This window comes from Festucalex cinctus, chromosome 5 (assembly GCF_051991245.1).
Source record: "Festucalex cinctus isolate MCC-2025b chromosome 5, RoL_Fcin_1.0, whole genome shotgun sequence".
NCBI classification, from domain to species: domain Eukaryota; kingdom Metazoa; phylum Chordata; class Actinopteri; order Syngnathiformes; family Syngnathidae; genus Festucalex; species Festucalex cinctus.
The window spans coordinates 18,010,882-18,038,279 of record NC_135415.1 but is presented as its reverse complement, the minus strand read 5'-3'; the positions used below and the strand labels follow the sequence as shown (position 1 = coordinate 18,038,279).

At 43.4% G+C, this 27,398-nt stretch overlaps 1 protein-coding gene across 1 annotated transcript in view; it reads left to right on the top strand.

Moving 5' to 3' along the window:
- LOC144019232 (uncharacterized) overlaps nucleotides 1–27,398 on the top strand; it is a 231,555-nt gene that overhangs the window by 188,596 nt on the left and 15,561 nt on the right. The window contains exon 4 of the mRNA XM_077522163.1: nucleotides 23,648–23,685. Within this exon, the coding sequence (XP_077378289.1) occupies nucleotides 23,648–23,685 (38 nt within the window). The remainder of the gene's footprint in view (nucleotides 1–23,647; nucleotides 23,686–27,398) is intronic.

Sequence of the window (27,398 nt, the reverse complement as noted above, 5' to 3'; positions counted from 1 at the left end):
TGCTCCCCCTCCTCTCCCACTTTAACACCCTCTGCGCACCCCGTGGGCTCGAAAGAAATGGGTCCAGCTTAGGGCCATAATTGGTCTTGATCCTTCGGCTTCGGGCATATTCCAGCGGTGGGTCTGGATGAGGCGCTTGTTATGTGTGAAAAGGTGGCAGGGGAATGCCTGGCCAGTAATTAACAGTGTGCAGGGGACTGTGGAAGAAATTTAAAAGTGAATGGGGGATGCCAGTTCATTCTGTGGCCCCCGCACAGCCTCTTACTCCGCCTACTCTGTTTCTCATCTATTCAGTCTTGCCTGTTATTGGAGCTGATTGGTTTATAGAGATTTTCACACTTTTGGAAGTTGGGCTGGTATTGTGAATTTGTTTTTTGCTCACTCCCCATTTTGCACCCCTTTGCTCCCAAGCTTGCCACACACAAGCACACTCCCCCCCCGCACGACAATCTCTTCTAACTGTTTACTCAATCAAGTTCTCAAAACATGAATTGCTTACCTATTGTTCATAATATGTGTTGATTAATATATTTATGGTCTTCTCCCACATTCCAAAGACATGCTTGGCAGGTTGACTGGTCACTCCGAATTGTCCCTAGGTGTTCATGGATGGTTGTTCGTCTCTGTGTGCCCTGAGATTGGCTGGCAACCAGTTCAGGGTGTACCCCGCCTACTGCCCATAACCAGCTGAGATAGGCTCCAGCACCCCTCGTGACCCTTGTGAGGAGCAAGCGGTTCAGAAAATGGATGGATGGATAATATATTTATATAAAGGTTTGTCATTTGCATCAATCAAGTGCAAGTGATCTCAAATATAGAAAAAAAAAAGTTTAGCTGAATCTGTAATAGACTCAGCAGAGTGCAAATCTCAGTCCGAATCTAGTTATAATTTAAATATTTAATGACATATTTGGCAAATTTACACTTGCACACAGCAAGGTTTGTATTCAGCGTGAGTGTGCCTTTTAGTTCTCGGTTTGAATTTGTATTTGTTTGTAATTTGAAACCCTTGCATGTTTGGACAGTTGAAGTCTATAACATTAGCCATTATTGAGAATGTGAGTGTGAATAGTGTACATGCAACATTCTGTGGTGGAGGAAAAGAGGCCAACATGAATGTGTTGCATATGCTGCATATACAGGGGCACAGTATTGATAAACTGTCATGTTCAGTGTATAGTTTACAGATATTGTTCCACTCCTGAGGTCACACCATTCAGAATTCTAAACGTTTCTGGGTAAAATGTGTTGTTTTAACATTTTACAGTTAGCTCATTAAAATAATGTTACTGAAATACGGGTTTTTCATCTGCATCCAGTAAAAGATTATGATTGCCACAGTTTAACATTGAAAGGGCTTCCATTTCTATAATTTTTTGCAAAGGTTTTTTTTTTTTTTTTTTCCCCTAAATCTGAGATTAAATGGCCTTCGACCTAAAATTCTGCTCACCAAATAAAATTCCTATGACTCTAGCAGCCAGTATAAATCACTTCTGCTCACCTCACTACAGCCACTACTTTAATTGGTAGTCAATCAGCAAATATTTGTTCAGTGACCTGTTTTTTATTTGACTGAAGGTCTCACCATTCCACTCAGTCACTCATGTTTTCACAAAGTCTCCATCTTTTATAGATTTAGTCTACACTGTGTTTCCCATGGCTTTGCTGTCTAAACACAGTAAGCATTGAATATATAGTAACAAAGAACACATAAATAGTGTGACAGCATTGTCGAATGATAACTGTAAACAGGTTGCAAAACCTGCATCCATAATGGAGGCCTTTGCTTATTTTCTCTCAAAAAGCTGCCCCCTTACAGCTTGAGAGCGCTCCAGTGGTGTGTAGTAGTTGTCGATGGCCACTTTTTTGGGCGTCAGTGTGCCATTTGCATCCTCTCCACTGCTCTCCAGACTAAACATGTTAGTTTGAGAGGCCTGTTTAGGCAGACAGGAAGTAGGCTAAGCGATGAGAACTCCTCTGACAGCCTTGGAGATAAATGACAGTGCTGCTAAATGATGGAAGAAGTGGACACAAATGAGCCATCACGGGGAAGCACCTGGTATGGGGTGGATGCATGTACAAAAAAAAAATAAAAAAATTGCTCGCTCGACCCGTGTCTCCTCATGTGCAAGTATATGTCTGCCTGTGTGTGGCTCTGGCGGTAACAGGTGGGAGGTATTCCATGTCCCGGTTAACAAGAGTGTTCTTGTGTTGTTCTGTCCTGCATGGCTGACCATCAGCTGTGCAGGGTCATCCTTTTCCCCCCTTAACCCCGACACACTAACGCGCCAGCTACGCATGCCTGCTCACACACAACACACACATTTTTAGACATACTCAAGGACACATGCCCAATCATGCACATATAAACAGATTGTGTTATGCATCAGTTAGTGGCCTGTAAGTGAATTGGGACATAATCAGTGATATTTTCAATTTGGTAGCCCAGTGAAGAGGCATCTGCTTGTGTTCTGGCACGGCTGTTCAAGACTGCACTCAACATTAGGGAGACCAGGCATTCTGATTTAAACGGGACAGTCCATAGCATTGTGTCTTGGTTCCCATCAGATTTTGCCAGCTTGATTGTTTTGTCTCAGTTTTACCCATTAATTTTTTTGAGTGCAGTCAGCAAGACAACTGTTGGGCCATGTGTATGTCAATCACACAGTTGTCATAGTGATTCATACAATTAACCAACTAAAAAGGAATTTAAGTGTTAAATTCCTTTCTATTTTACTTTCACATTCTCATTCTGTCACGCCGCCACCAGGCGTGGCGGTTCATGCTTTTATTTTTGTGTTTCTGTTTCCTGTTTTACGTTGAATTCCCAACTCTCATCTCACCCCAGGTCACTTGTCCTTCCTGCCGCTCACTCATTACCGGTCCCCGCCCATGATTATCACCACCTGCCACCAATCACCTACAGCAATAAAAGCCACCTGCATTCTCCCCTCCGTTGCCGAAGTGTCACCGTCAGTGCATGGAAGCGTCCCACAGTCCTTATGTCCTTGTTCATGTTGCCTAGCGTTGTTGCCTTGTTTTTGTGCCTTTTCCTCCCTTTTGGAGCGCCTTTAGTTACCCCTTTTGCCTTGTGCCCTTTTTCCTCCCTAGCGGAGCGCTTTTTGTTCTCCACTTTTTCCCCTCCCTGTTCTCCTCTCAGTTTGAGAGGAGACCTCTGTTGGCCGGAAATAAACCTGCTGCCTTGGTGGCCTACCTTACGCCTGCGTCTGAGTCCTACTTGACCCCGCCTTGTCAGTACACTTCGGCCAGCATGGACCCAGCAGGCACGGTCGAGGCCGCACTGCAGAGCCAGGAGGCCCGGCTCAACAACCAGGACCGGATCCAACAGACCATGCTGTCCCGGATGGAGGAATTGACCAGCCAGGTCCACGAGCTGGTAAGCCTTTCACGGCATCGAGCGCCAGCTCCCACTGGACAGATTCCTCACCCTGAGTTCTCTGTACCGACCACGCCATTCACCGGGGTAGGATTGAGACTGGCCTCCCCAGAACGATACTCCGGTGAACCCGGACGCTGTCAGACTTTCCTCACGGAATGCGACATTCATTATGAACAGTTACCACAGGCATTTCCCACAGCCCGATCCCGAGTGGCCTTCATGGTGTCTCACCTGACGGGTCGGGCCAAAACCTGGGCGACCGCGGAATGGGCCAGGGGTTCCTCGGTCTGCCAAAGCGTACAGGACTTTCAAATCGCTTTGCGCCAAGTTTTTGATCCAGAAAACAATGACCGAGAGAAGGCACGAGCACTGAGCCGACTTCAGCAAGGCAAAGAATCTGTCAGCGACTATGCAGTTCGCTTTCGAACGTTGGCAACAAACAGTGGCTGGAATGCCATCGCACTTCACGACCATTTTTTGAAAGGACTCTCACCTGCCATTCAAGAGCTTCTGGTTCCCGTAGATCTCCCCGCGGACTTGGACGCTTTGATTTCCCTCGCCATCCGGACCGATCATCGCCGTCAGGAGCTGGCCAAGATCGGCGGACAGCGAAGGAGGGAGGAACCCACCCCCTGGACGTGGCCACCGGAGGCCAGAAGGCTGCGACCCATCTTTCCTTCCCGACCGGAACCAGGAGAGGTGGACCTCGCCAGCGACGAACCCATGCAACTGGGAAGGGCTCGGCTTTCGCCGGAGGAGAGACAGCGCCGACGCCGAGAGGGCCGTTGCTATTATTGTGGTGGTCTTGGACACTTGGTGGAAGCCTGCACCACGAAGGGCAACCCTCCGGTGAGTTCTCCGTCACCCCGACCAGCCAAGAACCACAGACTCACGCGAATTCAGATAACTCACCACAATGTCACCACAGTTCTGTCAGCCCTTATCGACTCCGGATCCGACGAAAGTCTCATGGACTGGGAGCTCGTAAGGCAAATACGATGCTCCACCGAACCCCTTTCCGCGACCATCCTGGCTAAAGCGCTGAATGGCAAGGAGCTCTTCAAAATCACCCATATTACTGAACCTCTGGAAGTCCGAATCGGACCTCACTTCGAGACTCTCCGTTTCCACGTTTTCCACGCTGCTTCCCCCACTTTGGTGCTGGGACACCCTTGGCTGTGTCTACATAGCCCCAGAATCGACTGGAACACTGGAGTTGTTCTGGAGTGGGGAAAGGACTGCAGCTCTCACGGGTCAGAACAACCCGCACTCCGAAACTCCACAGCCCAGGTTCACCAGGTGACTCTCGTCCCACCGGCTCAAGAAGAGTACCCGAACTTGCACACTGTTCCCTCCTGCTACCACCATCTGCGGGAGGTCTTCAGCAAGACCAAAGCCATGACTCTCCCTCCACACCGCCCATATGACTGCCCGATCGATCTGATTCCCGGTTCAACCATTCCCAAGGGGAGACTGTACTCAGTCTCAGGACCCGAACGCCAGGCCATGAACAACTACATCGATGACTCCTTGAAAGCCGGCCTCATCCGACCGTCTTCCTCGCCTGCAGGAGCAGGCTTTTTCTTTGTGAGTAAAAAGGATGGATCCCTACGCCCCTGCATTGATTACAGTCCTTTGAACGACATCACTGTCAAGAACCGGTACCCATTGCCCTTGATGTCCTCTGTGTTCGATCAGCTGCAACAAGCCAAGATCTTCACGAAGCTCGATCTGCGGAACGCCTATCACCTCATTCGGATCCGTGAGGGAGACGAATGGAAGACAGGCTTCAACACTCCTCGGGGACATTATGAATACCTGGTCATGCCATTTGGCCTCACGAATGCTCCCGCCGTCTTCCAGGCAATGATAAATGAGGTACTCAAGGACTTCATAGATCACTTCGTGTACGTTTACTTGGATGACATTCTGATCTACTCACCTGACCTAATGAGCCATCGAGACCACGTAAACCGAGTACTCCAACGTCTTTTGGATCACAATCTGTATGTGAAAGCTGAGAAGAGCCTATTTCATGTCAACACCATCTCCTTCCTGGGATTCATCGTGTCACCAGGGAAGGTGGAAATGGACGCGGACAAGGTCAGCGCCGTACGAGAGTGGCCCACGCCAGACTCCCGGAAGAAGGTTCAACAGTTCCTCGGATTCGCCAACTTCTACCGCAGATTCATAAGAAGCTTCAGCACCATTGCCGCTCCTCTACACGCCCTGACCTCCCCACAAGTCCGTTTTTCATGGAACCCGGAAGCCGAAAAGGCATTCAAAGACTTAAAAGCACGCTTCACCAATGCCCCAATTCTCAGAGTCCCAGACCCCAAACGCCAGTTCGTGGTGGAAGTAGACGCCTCCAGTGTTGGAATTGGGGCGGTGCTGTCCCAGCGTTGTCAAGAGGACGGCAAGACACATCCCTGCGCATTTCTTTCACGAAAATTATCCAAGGCTGAGTGCAATTACTCAGTCGGAGATCGGGAGCTTCTCGCTGTAAAAGTGGCCCTAGAAGAATGGAGACACTGGCTGGAAGGCGCTGAAATGCCTTTTGTGATCTGGACCGATCACCGAAATTTGGAGTACCTACGCCAGGCCAAAAGACTCAATCCCCGACAGGCCAGGTGGTCCTTGTTTTTTAACCGTTTTGTATTCTCGTTAACTTACAGACCAGGCAGCAAAAACGTCAAGGCGGACGCATTGTCAAGAATCCACGAATCCGAGCTATTGGAGGCCGAGCCTGAGACCATCCTGCCCCGGGATTGCATTGTTGGAGCCATGAGATGGCAAATTGAGGACGATGTCAAGGAGGCATTGCGCAACGTCACTCCCCCCACGTCTTGTCCACCACGTCGACTCTTCGTGCCTGAGGAACTACGATCTCAGGTGATACACTGGGCTCACACTTCACAGCTGTTTTGTCATCCTGGAGTCCGCAGGACCGTGTATGCTGTTGCCAGGAGATTCTGGTGGCCGGCAATGGAAACCACCGTAAAAGAGTACGTCGCTGCCTGTCCAACTTGTGCCCGCAACAAGTCCTCAACTCAGTCCCGGATGGGCCTTCTTCAACCACTGCCGATCCCATCCAGACCATGGGCAGAAATCTCATTGGACTTCGTAACCGGACTACCCTCATCCCATGGTAAAACCACAATTCTCACAGTTGTCGACAGATTCTCCAAGATGGTTCACTTCATTCCACTGTCCAAGCTCCCGACCGCCAAAGCAACCGCCGACGTTATGATCCACCACATATTCAGATTTTATGGTTTTCCCTTGCACATCGTCTCCGACCGTGGACCACAGTTCGTCTCCCGATTCTGGACACAGTTCTGCAAAGCCCTAGGAGCCAAAGCCAATCTTACTTCTGGATACCACCCTGAGGCCAATGGACAGGCAGAACGACTAAACCAACAGCTTGAAACCGGTCTCCGATGCCTTGTCTCCCAGAACCCGACCGCCTGGAGCAAGTATCTGGTATGGGTCGAACTTGCGCACAACTCATTGCCCACATCTGCCACAGGTCTCACCCCATTTAAATGCGTCCACGGCTACGATCCACCATTTTTCGCTGAACTGGAGGAGGAGGCAACGGTCCCCTCGGTCCAGGCCATGATCCGTCGGTGCCACAAAGTCTGGTCGGCGGCCCGGACGGCGCTTCAACGCCAGGGAGACCGGGTGAAGAGGGCCGCCGACCGAAAAAGGAGACCGGCACCCGAATACCGCCCAGGCCAGCGGGTGTGGCTATCGGCCAAACACCTCCGACTCAAGGTACCGTGTCCAAAGCTGGCCCCGCGATTTGTGGGGCCTTTCCCAGTAACCAAGTCCATAGGACCTGCCGCCGTTCGACTCCGTCTGCCACGATCCCTCAGAGTTCATCCTACATTCCACGTCAGCCAAGTCAAGCCTGTTCAAGAAAGCCCGCTGGTGCCCTCCGTACCCGACCCACCCCCCCCGGAGATGATTGAAGGCGGCCCCGTTTACAAGGTCAGAAAACTTTTGGATGTTCGTAATCGGGGCCGCGGAAGACAATACCTAGTAGACTGGGAGGGATACGGCCCGGAGGAGAGACAATGGGTCCCCTCCCGGTTCATTGTTGACCCCTCGTTGATTGATGAATTTTACGCAGAGCACCCTGACATTCCTGGGCCGTCCAGAGCCGGCCGTTGAGGGGGGGGTACTGTCACGCCGCCACCAGGCGTGGCGGTTCATGCTTTTATTTTTGTGTTTCTGTTTCCTGTTTTACGTTGAATTCCCAACTCTCATCTCACCCCAGGTCACTTGTCCTTCCTGCCGCTCACTCATTACCGGTCCCCGCCCATGATTATCACCACCTGCCACCAATCACCTACAGCAATAAAAGCCACCTGCATTCTCCCCTCCGTTGCCGAAGTGTCACCGTCAGTGCATGGAAGCGTCCCACAGTCCTTATGTCCTTGTTCATGTTGCCTAGCGTTGTTGCCTTGTTTTTGTGCCTTTTCCTCCCTTTTGGAGCGCCTTTAGTTACCCCTTTTGCCTTGTGCCCTTTTTCCTCCCTAGCGGAGCGCTTTCTGTTGTCCCCAGTACCTTTTGCCTGTTTTTTCCTCCCTAGTGGAGCGCTTTTTGTTCTCCACTTTTTCCCCTCCCTGTTCTCCTCTCAGTTTGAGAGGAGACCTCTGTTGGCCGGAAATAAACCTGCTGCCTTGGTGGCCTACCTTACGCCTGCGTCTGAGTCCTACTTGACCCCGCCTTGTCACATTCTTATCCGTATTTAATCGCCAGCAGGTGTGTTTTTGTCATACCGGAACTAGCTAGAGCTACTTTCTGCTTCCATATCTAAGAATCATGGGAAATATAGTCCTGCTAGCCTATTGCTGCGTTCGCCGGTCAGTCCTAAAAGCTGAGCTTTTCTGGCGGCATAGTTCCAATGTTATAATGCGGGACTACTGCGAGGGGAACAGTACATCCTGCTTTCAATAGCTGCAGTGACCGAGCAAAATAAGTTGGATAATGGTGAGTGCATTGCTTTTTTAGCGCTGTGGAACTGTCAACCAAGATAGCATTTAGCGTTAGCTAGAGTAATAACACTATCACCGGTCACGATTAGCAATTATTTTGATTAGCAACTATTTCTATAATAGTTCCTGATGAGAGTTTATTGTATATATGATTTTCAGCAAAATTGTAGTGTCCCAGTTTTTAATTTTGAAAAAAACAGGTCACCCTATACTCAACATGAATTCAAATTTACACTCACGTTCGTTGTAATAGGGTGAAAGGAGCTCGCCCTGGTAAAATATCCACACAAAAAGAACTGTCTGCACAACAAAGGTGGGATGTCAAGGGTTGTGCCACTCAAAGACAGAAAGACAAGAGCACACAAATGGCTTTCCTAAGTCAGGCACTCTCGGTGCCCCAGGGCGCTCTTGCTGTTCTGTAACACTACCCAATGACAATACTCCCTCAACTGCTCGGCTGTTTACTTTCTCAAAGAGTTAAAGTCTCCCACTTAAAGGATTACCTTACATTGCCCTGAACCCCCTGCCCCATCCCCTCTCTTTAGCACGACACACATACACATGTCCAATGCCAGGTTGACAGCCACACAAAGACCACGCTGAAAAGACATGTGGTCCACTGATGGAAGGGAGTCTTTGTCTCACCTTAACCCCTGTTCTCTACCTGTACATGACATTTTCACATGTAATTGTCATTCTGCTCAATTCCTTCAATTCAACTGTAGGTTGATAAAAATCAGTGTGTGTGTGATTGTAAACTATTCACCTCAAATACAGACGGTACAGTAACACAAAAAAAGTTCCTCGAGGGGAGTCTTGCTGCTTCTGTTTCCTGTCTGCACGCTCAAGTGGCGCTCAAGTGGTCTAACAATTCCCACCTTCCCTTACAAAGTACCCCCTCCTGGGTTGGGCGGGGCCAACTAAGCGCTGAGGCGGGATATGGGATCGTAACTGATGGACTTGTTTACTAACACATTTATTGTTGCCCTCCACAGTCCTGCTCCTTGTTGGGCTCTCTATGAATCATCACGAGCAAAGCCAAGGGTAAGAAGAAGTGGCGTTTCAGAGTACAAGAAGGCCAGAAGTGCATGAGTAACCGCTTGACTCTGAGTGGATGTTATTACTGGCAGATCTGTAATAGGAAGTGTCTGGAATCACACATAACAAATAGAATGCAACTACAGTAACATAAGGTGTTACAAATAATGTTTTGGTAGTTTTATACCAGTTACAATCGTAGTTACAATGCACGTGAAACTTGCAGTGATCGCGCATTACACAATAGTCTGTTCACTTTTTGCTTCAACAAAAGTTCTGTGTGTATTTTTACATTTTATAGTGTTTTTAAGGTATTATAGAGTTTTTACATGACATCACGTACCCCTGTACACGGCTGTGGCCGCCTTGCTGTAGGCCTACACATTATCTCGTTCCGGTGGGTTTTGAGTGTTTGAATAGATTAACTTTTGTAGCCAACATCAAAATATGCTAAATTACTCTCCAACAATACAGGTGGGAGGGACACTGTAAACCGGCCCCAATTTCGAATTAGAGTGAAAAGACCCAACATTTGTCAAGGGAAAGACGGAGATTGAAGTGTTCGCGAATCAGCTGATCTCACTGTGGCCAGATAAGACAGTCCACACATCCGTGTTTGTTTCGAATACGTTGTTGAAGTTAAGCTTAAAGCTTAGCAGCGTTAGAAAATACAATTACACGCTGTATATGTACAATGCATCTTCATTTTCAATTAATTAAGTTCAATACTCAAAAGATTACAGACTTTCTTAATTTTATTTTAATCTTAATTTTATTTTAATCTGCAACCATAAAAGTAAGCTATTTCTTTATTGTGGAAAAAGTACAAAAGATCAATGATGAGTATAGGCCTATTATACAACTTTAGCAATCTTTTGTTTTGGTGAAGGCCATCAATTTACTTTCTGTAGTTTTGATGAAAGTAACTCAGTAGTAGTGTCCTGGATTACAACTATGACAGTAATACTGTAATAAAACTAATTGCTTTAAAATGACGATATGCATTTACAAGACTGTATATGTTTTTTGTTTTTGTCACGATGCAAAATATATATTTTTTTCTTTCCTACAACAGCCTTCTTGTTTCCAAGCCGAGCAAAAGCCTCATAAAGGTCTCAGGGAGTCGGGCTCTGAGGCCGCCGAGCACCCGCTTAATTATTGCTCCCATTGGGCAGGAAATACCAAGCTTAGAGAGGTATCAAGACCATCCCTGTGTCATGGAGCTGTCCATTTTGTTATAATCCACCCCCTCCTAGACAAGTATGCAACAGGGATTGGGCCGCTTTGCACGTCTATTTGTAGTCTCTCATTGGGGAAGAGATTGATGCAGATGGATAAAAGCGCACACATTAGCAAGGAGAAACACATGCAAATAAAGTTATGCCTTTCAGCACAATTCATGCAGTTGAGTGTTTTTATGATATGGACAGAAAATGGTTCCCCTCCCCATTGACATACATCATTACCTTTAAAACACACGCGTCACACATTTACACAAAATCACTGCACACACTTCAGAGTCTCCACCTATATTAACATAATGTCATGCCTGCCCCTCGGAGAATGCAGTAACCAGCTGACTGCTGGAGCTTATGAGAAAGCTCAGTTGTCAAGGGGGAAGAATTTACATGAAGGTGCCGCTTCCAGTTTATGTGCGATGCATGACCTCCGCATACCAACTCGTGCACACGCTATGCTCACGTGTGTTATGAGGCATGTGAGTTTTGAAAGCAACTGCGTGCCAACGTGTGCCATTTCCTGATGGTGTTTATGACTTCTGTTTTTCTTGTTGTTGTGCATTTGTTTTGTGAAAGAAGTCTTAAGGAAGCGTGCATGTGTTTGAAAGAAGAGGACAAAGCGCAGTTAAAGAAAGTGTGATCCCGCAGCTTGTTTGATGATGCTCTTCTGACCTTGCAAGGTGTTTGAATGCACCTCGCTTTCGGAAATAAACAGCAGCACTATGTGAAGGTATGAAGCCAAAGCATACTTTTCACAATGGTATTTGTCAAGTTGGCTAGTTTTCAGAGCTAGAGGTCAATGTGGACTATGGAAGAAAGCCTCGCCACTTCCAAGTAACCAGAGTGTAACTTCACAGTTCTGTCAATAATATGAAAACAAATTTCAATTTAAACATTGATTTCATTTTGTTTATTTATTTATTTTTATATTTTAGACCAGCCTTTCCCTAACCTGACAATAGCCAGATTGACATTGTAATTCCATCAAGGGAGTTTTCCACAATATCAATCTGTGACTGTGCCACGATGATTTCCTTGGGAAAGGCGGGACATTCTGTACAATACTTCAAACTGATTGGACGATGCGGCGTTGTCTGTGTTTGTTTTGACCAATCACGGCCAAGGATGAAAATGATGTCTGTATTCTTGTCGAAGCGGGGAAATAGCACGAACATCTTTCCAAGTAGAAATGCATGAAGCGCCCCACCGTCGCCTCTGGCTTCCTGGCTTTGTCACAGCTGCATGTCCCACCCCCAAACACAATGTCGCTCTGTGATTGGTCCGAACCACCAGTGGTTCAGATCGGTGGAACTCAACGGGCTCGGTACAAGATGAATTCTCGGGAGTTTGTGAACTCACAAATAGCGAGACAATTCATCTTGCAGTTGGGTAAAAAATAACCCAGTTACGATGAAAAAGTCACCGAGCCACTATTCGAGCAATTCGACCCAGCTGTCTGGCTGTTCAACCCAATTTTGTACAAAATTCAAATGAGAAGATTTGGTCAAAATGTAGTGTAGTGTAGTGTAGTAGTGTTATTGTGATAGTGTACACACACTCGAAAAACAATTTATTTTATTTTTTTTTTATTTTAATTGACTGAGAAACTTCCTTGTCTAATTATTTAACAAATGAATAATCTACAAGTGAAAAACAAACAACAACAAAAAAAAACGAAACAACAGTTTTAGGGCATTGTTTTGTGGGTTATTCAGTTCACCCAATTTTTTAGGTAAGACGAATAATCCAAAAGTTTTTTTTTTTTTTTTTTTTTTTTTTTTTTTTTTTTTTAAACCCAATTTGGGTAATTTTTGACCCAATTGATGGGGTTTAGGGTCCATTATTTTATTTTTTAGGCGTCCGATTAAGAATAGAATTCTAGAATGGGTAATCTCAATTTGGACCATCCGTGTGTTTGCATAATTCTGCAAAACTGCACCAGAGTTCATTCACACTCGGACTGGGAAATACCTCTTAAAGCAGTTTCTGTCCACCACCAATTAGATTAGGTGGCTGTTCAAAATTGATTTTTTTTTTTTTTTTTATTACCATAGAAACATCAAACAATTTTCACTTTATTTTCACAGAACTATTCCTGTCACTTGTTCTCAATGCATATTCTGTGAAGCTACCTTGCATCAGCCCTATTATTACGTGCAGCCATTTAGAAATTGTAGTCTTCAGACCTGCTTTTTTACTTTACTAAACTACACTCTCTAAATGGATCCAGAGAGCATAAAAGGAGCTTGCCTTACAAATCTTCCTTGGCACCATGTGCTCATAACCTCGTCCTGTCAACCACCAAGGTTAAAGATCTTTGCAGCAGACCGTCTGAGTTCCAGACACCAGCATGGCAAGTCATACTAATCAGTTGGACAGTATCCATTTTTCCAAAGTGATGAGTCAGTCCTGACACAGAAGTCACCCCCCTAAACCCCCTAAACCCCCCTCACCCCTCATACCCCCAACCTCAACTTCACCTAGTGACTCAACTTACCACCTCATGTGTCACCCTTGCATCACCCAACGTTTATAAACTTACACGCTAGGCCATTTCCGCTCTCCTCCCTATTCAACAAATATGTTCTTTGGAGCAGTTCCCAGAAATATGCTGGCATGTGCCCATGCCCAATCTGCTCACTGTGTTGACACACATCCAGAGGACAGCAAGGGGGCAGTGAAGGTGTTGGCATCTACAGCCTGCGTACAGTTTCTGTGCAGTCATGGTGCAGCTAACCCCTTGAGGGGGGAGGTTTATCTCGTGCACTCTTCTGTCTAACAAGGCATTCATGTTTGGACAGGGTTTATTCTCAGTGGAGCGGCAGCTCAAAGCGAGTCCTCGCCTAAAAATATCAAGTCTTGGTCTCTTTGATGGGAGCTGTGACTCTGCCTCCAACTGCTATGAAGTTATGAACAAGTGATGAGAGGCTGGCTGAGAGAGCGAGATGAGAGAGGGATGAGATTGAGAGGGGTGAGACCGGGGTGAGAGCCATAGGGGGTAGCCAAAGAGGGTGAAACAGGGCAGGAGCTGGGTGAAAGTCATCCTCATTGTGGAACTCGTCTGTGCTGACATACGTATGTTTCGCAATATTAGAAAAAAGTAGACCGAGCTGTCAAACGATTACATTTTTTTAATCATATTAATCACATCTTAGAATTTTGATTAATCACGATTAATCGCTTAATTCACTGCGCACTCTCATCCTCTTCTTAGACTTAGACTTGACTTTATTGATTGATTGGCTCCTTCTGGGAAATTTACATGTCCAGCAGCAATAAGAACAATTTTTCTATTCAGTTAATTGCTTGCATCATTTAAAATGGAAAAAAAAATTAACCCCAATAGTTTGACATGAACAAATATTCTCAATGTCTTACGCAAAATTTATTAAATGCAATGCTTTAACGCATGTAGTTTATTGCTAAAGGATAATCTGAGGCAAAATTAATAGCGTGATTATCGGCATTGAGTCATGATAGATGCAATATTTTTTTATGATTAATCAATGAGTTAATGCTTTAAGTTTGACAGTACTGAGAGAGAGAGAGAGAGAGAGAGAGAGAGAGAATATTTTCAGTCATAATAGTAGTAATAATAATCCTTTGTCAGGTTGTTACCACATTAAGTTCCCTAAAGTATAACCGTCCTTGCTTCATCTTTTCGTCTTGTTGGTTCTTTCTAATTTTAAGTGAAGTTATTTGCTTTCTTTTGGCCATTGATAAAAGCTACATAACAGCAGAGTGACTTTGATGCGGGGAAGAGGAACCTTTGGCAACGACTTGTGATGAGACAGCCAGCATGCCAGTCAGCCAGGTTTTCATTAGATGAATGCTATGTGGGACATGAGCCAGAAAAGATGGGCGCCAACACACCACAATCAACCAAAATAGTTAGAGCAAGGTGCTCTCTGTTTCAAGCCACTGTCTGCATTTTTGTCTTTGTCTTCAACCTCAAGAAGATGACAAAAAGGGATTCAGAAAGCATGTTTGATATTTTGTATCTTGCACTGTTAGAATCATAACGAAAATGCTCTGTACATATATCCATGTCAAAAATGTTGATTTCATATGCAATTATGCATGTCATTTTACCTTAGTATGACTTAATCTGTGTGTGTGAATAGTTCTGTTGATGTGCTTTGTGTTTATACGTAGCATGAAAAATCCAGCACTGATTGTTTTAAATTCTGTGTGTGAAACTGCGCGTGTGACAGAAAGCTGATATCTATCTGGGCGTTAAGCTGATTAGGGTGAACTGTGGCCAGGTTCATTTGCATACGTTCCTTATCTCATTAGATTCCTATCTGCCGCTGTCAACATGCAAGGCCTCAGCTGGGACGCCTTCGTGCCTCGCTCAGTACACACGCACACACAAATACCCCTTGATTCCCATGGCATACAACAGTGCTAGTGTGTAACACCAGCCAAGAAGTGCGGCCTCTTCATCTCTTCTTGTCACCAGCACTACCACATTGCTGTCACGGCAACGCTTCACGTCTTCTCCTCAGGCCGTCCACGTCCCTGGTCTCTTATCAAGGTCGTTACCGCTTATCTCATCATCACAAAGTCATCTTAAATTCTTTCACTTTGCCATTTGTTTCACTTTTGAGGTCACCAAAATTTGATTTTCAAATGTGTGTCTTTCTTAACAAAGTTGTAAATGAATGTGTGATTGTTTAGTTTTATGCACAATATAATATGTAGTATTAATAAATACATTGCAAAAGATTTCCAGATACTGTGTGAATCCTTCATTTCGTAATAATGTCTAAAGTTAGATCCCAAATTGCTAGTAGATAGCACATTTATTTTATCATATCTCACATATATATCATCTCTCATCTCTCTCTCTCTCTCTCTCTCTCTCTCTCTCTCTCTCTCTCTCTCTCTCTCTCTCTCTCTCTCTCTCTCTCTGAGAATAGCATTAGCGCTTGTTTTATGAGCTCTGTCAATGCTGCCAATGTTACATTGTTGTCATTTATGCACCTTGCGCTTGGTTGCCACCAGTGAGTCGAACCCCACTCACTCAGCGCTGTGTCAGCACATCTCATTGTGCTCATTTTTATTGCCAGGCCACAACAAGGGCCATCGCTATGCATTGCATGAGTGACCACACGGCATTATGGGTGATTTGTATATTTGCTAAATCTAGTATTGGTTTCCACAAAACGTTCTGTACTGCGGTAGTTACAGAGAGCAGATCCAGATCATTTTGAAGAATTGAAGACCACTAACTTGTGAATGGATAAAAATGACAGAGTACTCGCATTTAGAGGAGGTGGAGTAATTTACTTGTTGGGATTAAGGACGTTATCATACGACGACTGAGCATGCTCTGTCGGGACACCAATATGTTTCTTGTACGCTATCATGTCATAATATGACACCGCATTACTACAACTTCCTTAGTATAATTAATTGAATGGCACATATACAGACAGACTAAAAGTTTGGACACACACACATCTCATTCAATGTTTGCTTTATTCTCATGATGATTTACAATGTAGATTTTCACTGAAGGCATCATAACTAAGAATGAACCCTCGGTCTTACGTACTTTAAAAAAAAAAAAAAAAAGTGAAATAACTGAAAACATGTTTTAGATTCTAGTTTCTTCAAATTAGCCACCCTTTGCTCTGATTACTGCTTTGTACACTCTTGCCATTCTCACCTCTGGGAACTCCTTCAATACCATTTTAAAACCATTTCAGGTCTCTCTTGAAGCTCATCGAGGGAATGCCAAGTGTGTGCAAAAAAATAATAATAATAATCACAGCAAAGAGTGACTCTTGAAGAAACTAGAATATAAACATGTTTTGATTTATTTTGCCTCTTTTTAAGTACCTAACTCCACATGTGTTCATTCATAGCTTTGATGCCTTCAGTGAGAATCTACAATGTAAATAGTCATGAAAATAAAGAACATGAGAAGGTGTGTCCAAACGTTTCGCCTGTACTATATGTCAAATGTGATTGTCAAAGTGTAAGTTATTAACACAGTCCGGACGTCAAACCTTTCTGTTTTCCTTTCTTTTTACATTGTCGCGCCAATAAGATGGTGATCTCAAATGCTTGTTTGATTTGCTCTTTTACTGTGTGAAAAGAAACCAAACTGAGACAAACTTTTGCCAACACATTATAGTGGCATTTTACTTTTAACTGAGAATAAAAGTGCAGGTTTGATTATGTCATGCTGACCTTAATTCAACTATCCACTGAGTTTTGTCTTCTTTTTTTTTTTTTTTTGCTTAAAACAGATGATCATTGCTAGAGGGATACAAACCAAGAATTAGAAGATTTGCGCGTTGGACAGCAATTTAACATTATCATCCATTTATCACCACAGCAAGTAAAAAGAAAATGCCCAGATTTTGACAAAAGAAAGTCCCATAGTTTTCCTCTTTTTTGTAGTGTTACATGTACCCCCTCAGCGATGAAAGCAGTACATGTACATGCCTGCGGGTTAACTGTTAGTTAGAGTTAGTGGGGAGAAAGAGAGCTGCAGAGACAGCCCCTCACATCTTTGTTCCCTTCAAGAGTCTAATGCCTTATTTATAACGCTGCCCCCCCACCACCCCCAGGTGCACACCTCGGGTCCCCGCACAGTCCTTTCGCTTCCCCAAAGGTATATAGCAGCGCCTCTGCATCGCACCCCGCTACCTAGCACACCTTCACACGCCTTCCCTTTCAACATCCCACTCCTGTGGCTCCATGAGAGGAGGAAGTTGCGGGGAGAGATACAAAGACACACACGCGCGCAGACGGAAGCGGTTTCACAGTCGTGGTCTCCGACGTCTTGCTGCAGTTCTCTGGTGTGTTGGAGAGAAAGTGCCAAATCCCTCATCATCGAGCTCAACAAACGGCACAGAGGAGGAAGAGATGGAGATAAAGAGAAGTGCAGGAACACGAAGGCGATGGCGAAGTAGAATCATAGGAGGAGGGGAGAAAAGAGAAGACAAAGGAATTTGGTGTGGTGGTGGGGGGGGGGTGAACGGCGAGATTGAAGAATGCATGGCGAAGGGCGGAACAAGAATAAGGTCTCCGACTTGTTTCAACTTGGAGATGCTCGGGCCCTTCTTCTGGCTCCAACCTGCATTTCTGGGTCACTAGAGACATTTAAACTGCACTTATAATTAACAGCTATTTTTAAACAGGGAGGGAGAAGTGGAGCGGTGGCGAGGTACAAAAGCATTAAAATTGCCCCAGATTCGCTATTGAATGGGACACATCAAGGCAATATGCTGGCAGATCAAAGAGAGCGAGGAGAAAGGCGACAGGGCTGATCAGTGGGGATAAATTGTTTCCTTTATAATAGCGCAAGAATAGACCTCTTTGCAGCTAAAACAATTTAATAACTGCATTCATTACCTCCGTCCAGTCTGTCCTTCTTTCTATCTGCTCCACAATGTGCAACCACCTTTGCCATATCTAGCTCGCTTTGTCCCCTTTCCTCTTTTTTCTTTCTTTCTTTCTTTCTTTCTTTCTTTCTTTCTTTCTTTCTTTCTTTCCTTTACTTCTCACTTTCTTTTCTCTCCGCATGTCCTCTATTGAGTCTCCATCGAACCTTCCCTGCAGCCTCCTTGTCCCCATCGTCTTGCCTGTTTCAACGGTAGCTACATCGCTGCTGTGCTGCAGGCCCCGCGATGAAGATGTGCAATGTCTGACACTCTTGGAATGAGTGCCCTAATAGAAGGGGAAGCGGTTATCACAGCGCTCCCCCAGGACCAGCCTCTGTGTGCCTGACGCTAATTATGGCGCATGCAAATGAATGTGCAGCATTAAAGTCAGCAGGAGCGCGACTGCTTGACTCTGTTTGTGCAAGGCTGCTTGCTGCATGTGTTGCGTGGATTGATGCCAGGAAAGAAGTAAAGCATTACTCCATAATGTGCGTATTTCCAAGTTACGACAAATCCCTCACGTTATTTCCAGTCAAGTAATCATTCGAGTTCGGAGTTGGTGCGTGTAACATCAGCCATGTCCTGTCCAACGTCCAACTTGGCAATTTTCGTTTCCATGGTGATTTGCCTGGCGTTGCTTCTCACCACCAGTATATCACATGGTTTGTGTTTTTTTGCAAACACCAATACTATCATTAGCCTTTACTTTATCAGCCATGCTCACTAAAGTTTACTTGCATAAAGTTTACTTTGAGAGAGAGAGAGAGAGAGAGAGAGAGAGAGAGAGAGAGAGAGAGAGAGAGAGAGAGAGAGAGAGTGAGATGAGATGAGATGAGATGAGATGAGATGAGATGAGATGAGATGAGATGAGATGAGATGAGATGAGATGCGCCTATGCAGTTGTGCTCCTTGGCGGGCTTGTGGCAGAAAGTGGTACTACGGTACCGTAATGTATGAAATGGCGCGCACTTATATAAACTTGCGAGCAGAATGCAGCATTTTATGACATTTATGTATATCAGCATTTGTATCTGTGAATGTTTGTAAGTTGGAGTTTTAATTAGATGATTACCTGTGTTTATTTTCCCTTTTCATACCTGCATAAAGTCTTCTGTTGTGCAGCATACTGTAGGAAGAAGACAATAATGCATTATTTCTACCATATGTGCACTCATACACACACACTCATGCATGACTATGAGACTGAGCACAGATGATCTCACGGGAGGTTTCCTATAAATACATCTTCCTCACATTCACCAGCAACCTCTCCGAGAGGGGGTCTTTATTAAAACCATTTTGTCTTCACTTTACATCCTTTGTATTCTTGTCTGCACATTTTTTTATTCATTGTGTTGCTTAACAGCATATAACTGCATGTGTACAAAGGTTACCTGCTTTATTTTATTTCTTTTTTTGTATGTCTCTTATCTGTAGCGTCAGCACACATTTCTGTGTGTGTGCGTGTATGCGTGTCATCTATATGTTGGCCATCTTATCTCCCCATTAGCCTCTTGTGCCCTGACCAGTATTCCCTTTCTCCCCTCCCTGCTTTCTCTAATGGGTAATTTAGCCATGCTGGCCTGACATCTAGCCTATTCCTTGTTTAGTTGCCATGGCTACGCAGGTCTATGGATTGCTCCCTTGCTCCCCTGGCCTTCCTGTGGATGCTATAGATGTCTCAACTATTAGATGGCAGATCTGCTAAATGCAGAGCATCCTTACATGCAGTGTTGACAGCACACACAAACACAACCAATTTAAATTCATTTACAATAAATGTACAGTAGCTGAATCTCAGCAGGCTGTCATATTTCATTAAATAAAAGAGCAAATGCATAATCATCAGTGATGTTTTGATGACAGAAATATAATAAATGTAATATAAAGGTGTTTATTATTGCATGAACAAAATTGACTATCTTCCAGTAAATGCCCAAATTAATTTGGTGCCATTTCAATTTCACTTCATTATTTTATCACTATAAAAGACGTTTCCACCACCACTGGCATACCATGTCCCCAGTCGGAGTATCTAGTGCATGCACTGGCAGTCCGTTTTTGGTGCACTATGAATTTCCGAACAGTACATTTCGAGCAACACACTGAGTTTCCGAACGGTCAGAGTGAATCAGTGTGTACTGAGAGTGTATTTACGAACACACCCAAAATACGAGCGTACTTGCAAATACGTTCGAACGTACTTGTACACTAAATGCTAAAAACATAGCATTTTTTCACACGGGCATGGACTTGCGCATGTGGATATACTGTAGCATTATGGGAAAATGATGCAAAATGGAAATCATGCACTATAATAATCATAAAATTATGAATAAACAATGATTGTTTACTTCATTTTCTAACGTTTTGGTATAATGAAGGCCAAATGCTTAAGAAATTGCTTTTTTGTTTGTTTTTTACGTGTGCAAGTCAATATCCTGTAGCAGGAAAAAAATGCTAAGTTTTAGCGTTTAATCTACAAGTACATTCAAACATACTTGCAAATACATTTAAACGTTCAAATGTATTTACCAGTCAAAAACGTTTACTCCACAGTGGCATTACCACATTTCCATAGTACATCGTGGAAGCCAAATTTACTACATTTGTTCATTCGCATTCCAAAATGACAGCATTGGAAGTGCCATTTGAAATGGAATACATGTATTGAATAAAAAAAAAACACCCTAAAGTTTTATCCACCATGTCAGCGATTCAACTCACCATATTGAAGAAATGAAATAGAAAAAGAAAGCCCGCCCCCGAACTGGTTTCTATCCTATTGCTGGTTGGAGCTTCATAGCTTTACAAAAAGGGCAAAAGGGGCGAGGTCAAAACAAACAAATGTGCATGCAGTTTTTCGGCATTCGCAGAAGGTCTTGTTACCTTTGATGTTCGAGCTATCAGAAACAAAGTTAAGTGGGAGCCGGAGAACAAGGATAGAGCACGCTCGGAGAAGAGCGAGGGAAGGAGAATATGTTAAAGGAGTGTGAAGCCCTTGAGTTGAAACTGTGCCTGCTTGGGCCTACAGAGAGCATATGACAGTAACTTTGGTTTCTTTTGTGGAGCTCACAGTTCTTTTGCCTTACATAACCCCTCCCATTGTGCTTTTTCAACCATTTGGGAAAAACCCTAAGTGTGCACTTAAAAAGTTAATGCTTTTATGTATTTGGAAGTCGGGGAAAAGTGGGGGCGCATCACAGACCACACATAAAGGAGCGAGCTCTGACGAGTTTTCTGGATATCGACAATTATGCTATTCTTTAAGTGAGCTTTAACACCATTCAGCAGAGCTTTGGGAGCGCTACAGAGACGCGCCGAGAAACTTTTGCATCGGAGGAGTAAAAGCAAGCAGTGCAAACTTATTTTTTACCCCTCCCCCATTTCAGGCTCCCCTTAAAGTGCCTCTTGATCCCCCCTTTCTCCCCCTCCTCCTCCTCCTCCTCCTCCTCGGCGAGGTTAAAGCACACCTTCCCTCTAAAGGGCTCAGGGGTCACGCATCTGCATGTGAAATGTGAACCCGCTGACATTCCAGGGCAGCCCTAAACCCTGCAGTCCTTTTGTTCACTGGTGTGCCACTGTCAGGCCTAACAAACCAAGCCAAGGCCTCTGGGACTTGATAGAGAATCACAAGGTAAAAGATGGCCGTGTTGTTGATGCTCTCAGCAACCGTCCCCTGTCACCAGTAAAATGTAGGAAAGGTCAAATGAAACTATAACAATTGTCAGGTTTTCTTGGCAAATGAGGTTGTAGGCGTTCATTTTTGATGTACTAGGTGAAGGTTCTCAGCCACATCTCAGTGGGCATTCGCTCTTTTAAAGCAGGCAGTGCACAGAGATGCTATGGCAGCACTCGGGGTCCTTTCAGATGGTGAATGACGTTCAGAGGCACAAAGGGCAGCTATTCAGCAGCCAGTGATGGACTTCACGCTCGCCTTTATGTCCTCAGTGGTGGGCCGGCAGAGAGAAAGTTGTGGGGGGGATACATGAATCAGAAAACGGTCAGAGTTGTCTTTCAGAGGTAACAACAAGTGTTAATTAAGTTGATCAAGGTAACTGCAGACATTATACAGGATGTTTATGTAACAGTTTTCTAAACACAGTCTTTGTAGTTGATCATTTACGCAACAATGTTCAGGAGACCGAAAACACATTTCAAAATGGGACTCATGCTTACACCATCATGGTCAGTATCACAGTAGAAGCTGTCGTGCTGAGAAAGAAGTGGGGGATTTCCCGTCGCCCACTTCTATCCTGACATGCTCATTAGAACGTTTAAAAAAAAAAAAAAAAAAAAAAAAACAAGGCAAAAATTGTGGATGTGTTTTTTTTTAATCCCTCCCCTGCAAGTGTAACAACTGTACATTGTACATAATGTACAAACACTTGTACATTGTTCATAAATGTAAACTAAAAATTTGAATATTATTGAGGTAATGTTTGTCCTGCATATTCCAAATGTAAGGAAGTAAAAACCCAGTGTAAGCTCAAGTAAGAAATGTCTGCCATCTAGGGGGAAATGGTGATATTACAACTTTTGACTACAGTCAGTCTCTGCATATTCACGGTTGAACACCCGCAGATTAGTATATTCACAATTTTTTTAAATACATTTTTTTTATATACATATTTTGGATTTTTATCTTTTCCATCTTTTTTTATGAAATTATTGGGTTTGATAAAATATACATCTTTTTTTCCTCTGTTTTTTTTTTTTGTTTTTTTTTTTTAATTAATAAAAGGATCACTCTGAAGTGGCAATTCGCCATAAGGGTCTCCAAACATCAGACTTTTAATGCATTATTTTTTTCCCATATTTATCAGAATGAAGGTTTTTATAGCTCAGAAATACACTACCTCACTTTCATATTAATCCCATTACATCATTGGTGCAAATTCCAACTAAATTCCTTTAGTCCATGTACTAAGGTAACAACTTATTTTTCCCCAAGGTCTTCACATGTTGTCAGACCACCTTACATACGCAAAAACTACAGACCAGAGTCTTTTTCACTATACAGTTTTGCTTCCATCTTGGAAGTGGGACCTTCCACTCCTGTCACACATTCCTTCCCCCGCAGAGGTGTGTTCTTTTCGGGTTACTACATTAGCGCTGTCCATCCATCCAGTCTGCTTTTGCAAACACATCCATCCCAGTCCTAGTTAAAACACTAGGGGATCTCCTTCCCGCCTGCCCCCCGCCTACACCAAAGTCCTTTATGATGTCCATAAAATGGAAGAGTGCAGCTTTACTTGAACTAATAATATTGGAGCTTACAGGGCCGTGATTGATGGTCTTTAAAGTCGGCCTGATCGCTCTCATCTTTCTTCAGATTTTTATCACTGACTTGTTTGCAGTCATGTGCAATCACAAGCACCGGGAGAGGTAACAAGTGCTTGATGTATGATACTTGAGCCCCTTTTGTCAGATGTGGATTTCCACTCCCTCCCTCCCTTCAGTTTTTTTCCCCCCCATTTTAGCCTGATCCTTGTTTGTGTCACTTCTCTTACATTGTTGATCCACTTTTAGCTGACTGTGCTGTTTTTCCTCTCTTGCTTTTTTCAGATGGCGAGAATGTCTTCACTTGTGGGATGGGCCAAGAGGTAAGACAAACCCTCTCCACTTTTTGGCTCTTCCAGTACTGCGGCAGATTCCAGTTTTCTTTTCATATCATTAAGGCTGTCTCATGCTCTCGCACATAAATATCCACAGACGTCTCCCATTTCTTGGGGAGTTGGAGGAGATCTATTTTTCCAGAATCAAGATTAAAAGGTTTTGTGTGCGATCCCTCCCTCCGAGCACTTAATATCCCTCATGGTGTGCCAAGAAAGCACATCTTTTTAAATTTGATAAATCACCTTGATGGGATCTGCTCTTTGTCCGTTTTAACTCCTCTTCTTCACGTGGACAGAACAAGGAATCCTTGTGGAAGTCTGTACATAGCCTTCTACAATGCAAATAGCCATCATTATACTTGTATGTGTGTGCGTGCGTTGGCTCAGTGCTCTGTTAGATATAAAGGATCCCACCTGCCACGGAGGATTGTTCTGGCCTTTCATTTTTGACGTTCTCTAAAGAGCCGCATCATTACACAGGACTCAGACAGAGCCCAGCCGGTGTAAAACGCCGACCCAACTCTCAATTCTTTTTCCTCCTGTTTATCCGTGGGCTCGTCTGAAGTGAGCGCCAAAAAAAGATTTCTTTTACAATGCTACCGTGAGGAAGATGTCTTGCCAGCATGGTAAAAGGAACATTTAGGTGAAGGTTAGCAATGAAAAGTGTTGTAGTGACTTCTTATGAGCTTTGAAATGGCCGCCATTTGTTGTCTAGCTCGACTGGTCGAATTCTTAATAGTCTCTCCAGCAGCTTTATAACTCTGAGTTAGTTTCAGTCTTCAGCCTTGTGTCTCTTCTCATCTGCTTAGCTTAAATCCGCATTTCCTCCCTCTCTTCTGCTACCCGTGCTCCTTTGCCCCCCCTTTCTAACCACCTTTCTCTTCATTTCTCCCATCCTCCCAGCCTCCTCTGTCTCGGAGCTCTCCTGATGATTGATTGTTTCTCTGCGCAGTCTGACAGGATGTAGCACACGGCGAGCCCCTCGGGCCCCGAGCAGACTGCGCCACCTGATTAAGACTCTCCCTGTAATCAGCTGCACAGTGCCACACTGAAAACCACTCCAGTCAACATTTGAGAAAATAAATAAATAACAAATGCCCCATGTCCTGATAGATAACACTTTGGTGAAGTGGAACTTGGATGAGTGGGCCTTCTTGAACTTTTCCTTTCTTAGCTGAAACCTTCCCCTCGCTGCGGCCTGAAGGCCGTCTTGTATCGGTAGTAGTAGAATAAGTAGAAAAGCAAAAGGTCATAAACTTAATAAAGTTCTCCGCTACCTTACCCACATTCACTGAGGCAACTCTAACTCTATTACAGCTGGTAATAGTGTTACAGATAGAAATCTCGTTGTTTCCCCACTATTGAGACTAGAAGACGGCAGGTTGGCGCTGTATCACATGATTGAGGTGAGAAAGAATTTGAATGATGTCAAGCACCACAGCCAGAATAAATACGGAAGCAGTGTAGTCACAGCGAAAGGTAAGCGGAAGAATCTTTTAAACTCCCACGTATCACGACTCAGATTACGATATTTAAAAAAAAAAAAAATGTGCCGGGCAGTTATCGCTGTCGTCACGGGTTATTGAATTAACCGGAAAGCTGGGGTGTAACACTTGCCATAAACCTAATACAAATACATCCGCCGTCTAGAGTTATGTTCCAAATGTCAGCTGTGTGACAAGCGGGTCAGCTGTCTGCTTCAAGTTATGTCACAGAGTTCATTTAAACGCATGCTGGCAAATGTCTCAAATGTGTCTGTCCAGACACTTCATTAGGTACACTTGCACTGATGAAATCAAATGGAAGAGTTCTATCAAAAGTTTATGCTTTTAAAAAGATATTTTAAACTTGATTTTATAAGGAGAGGTGTCAATTTAAAAAATGTTCTTTATTTTTATGTTTTCACTGTTTTGTCAGCTAGACCATTTGGACATCATTAGCTCAACATTTCGAAAGTCATTTTAAACTTCACTGTTATGGAATCAATTAAGAAAAATAAAAATGTGCTTGTTGAAAAATATTGTTTTCCTCGTTTTTCCAAAATGTGGAATTTTAACTTTAACTTTTTTTTTTTAACTAGCTAGCAGGCTAACAATACGCATAAACAAAAAAAATACAAGAGAGCATGATTCTCGGGATTTTTCTTAATTGCATAAATTCCCAGATACCAGTACATTTTATCATGTTGTCACCGTCTTACAATAATGACATATAACATTTATTTATTTATTTATTTATTTATTTATTTTATTTATTTATGGCTTAAACATCTCAGGATGCTAACCAACCCTGCTAAAATCTACATCTTTAGTTAAACCGACCATTCAGTTTTACCCCTGAAATGAAATTATTAATACATTTCATATAATCAGAATTTGGCTCAGTTTTTCATTATTAAATTATTAATACATTTCATATAATCAGAATTTGGCTCAGTTTTTCGTGTTTTCTGCGAAATAAATAAATCAAAATGATTTAGGCAGTTATTTTAGGATGCAAATGTGTATACATGTTGATTTTTATTTTTATTTTTTTCCCTGGTGCTAATCTAAGGTGTTGTAGAACTACACTATTTCAAACTGAGAGGTCTTTGAAATATTATTATAATATTATAAACCCCCGGATCAGGATCGGCTGATATTTTGCTTTTTATTTTTTTATTTTATTTTTTTTTTTGCTTTGCAAAATCGATGATCAGCTGTAATGTCTTAATTTGTCCAATTGAACAAGTTATAAAAGTTTAAATAGACATATTGGTCCATCTTTTGCTTGAATCGGTGATTGGTTATCGTTTGTTTTGTTTTGTTTTGTTTTGTTTTGTTTTGTTTTGTTTTTTCAAACTCTGTGATCAGTGATAAAATCCATATTGTGACTAATGATATATTATTCTATATGTCAGCCAATACTGAACATTATTACATTTGGAAGGAAAACTGTTTGATAGATTTCTAATAGAACAGGACAGAGTCATCTTTATTGTGTCTGCATGTACAGCAAAACACTGTGGGCCATTTTCCAACACAACTCAGGCCTCATCAAACCCTGGGCTTGTTCCAAATTGATAGTAACAAGTCCAAATTAGTTGTAATTGTTGAAATTAGCATTATATTATAGATGCTTAGCCGAAAAATAGAGGAGAGTTGAAAGGATTTTTCCAAGCATTGAAAATCTTACGCATGAGCGCTTTTGTGAGTTTATGCATGCTCACGCCCTTGGATGTGTGTGTACATTGTCACAGCATCTTAGCCTGTGGGTGTATTCCGTATTTCACCGGGCCCTCATTTATATCTGTCAGTGTTTTGCCGTCGCTTTCCTGCTGATGCCATCAGTACACACGTCATGACTGATGACAGTCGTTGCCACAGTCTGACGCTCTGTTGCTTAATGTCTTTATTGTTTATTAATTAACTGCAGGACATATATGCTGAGAGACACCTATTGATTCTGCCGCTGCATTAATTGATTTTGTGCTTCACTAATCATATTGTTTGTGTGAGATCATTACTGGGCCGCTGCTTTGTGGTGGTAATAAACGCTTCTTTCTGCTTGTTGCATGGCAGCACTTTTGAGCACTTGAAATACGATTGGAATGTTCAGAAATTCTGTTACCAATCTGAAATGATAAATAAATAAATTAATTAAATAATAAATTGAGGACTTGTTCATACATCACAGCATATCATAGCAATCTCCAAATGTCA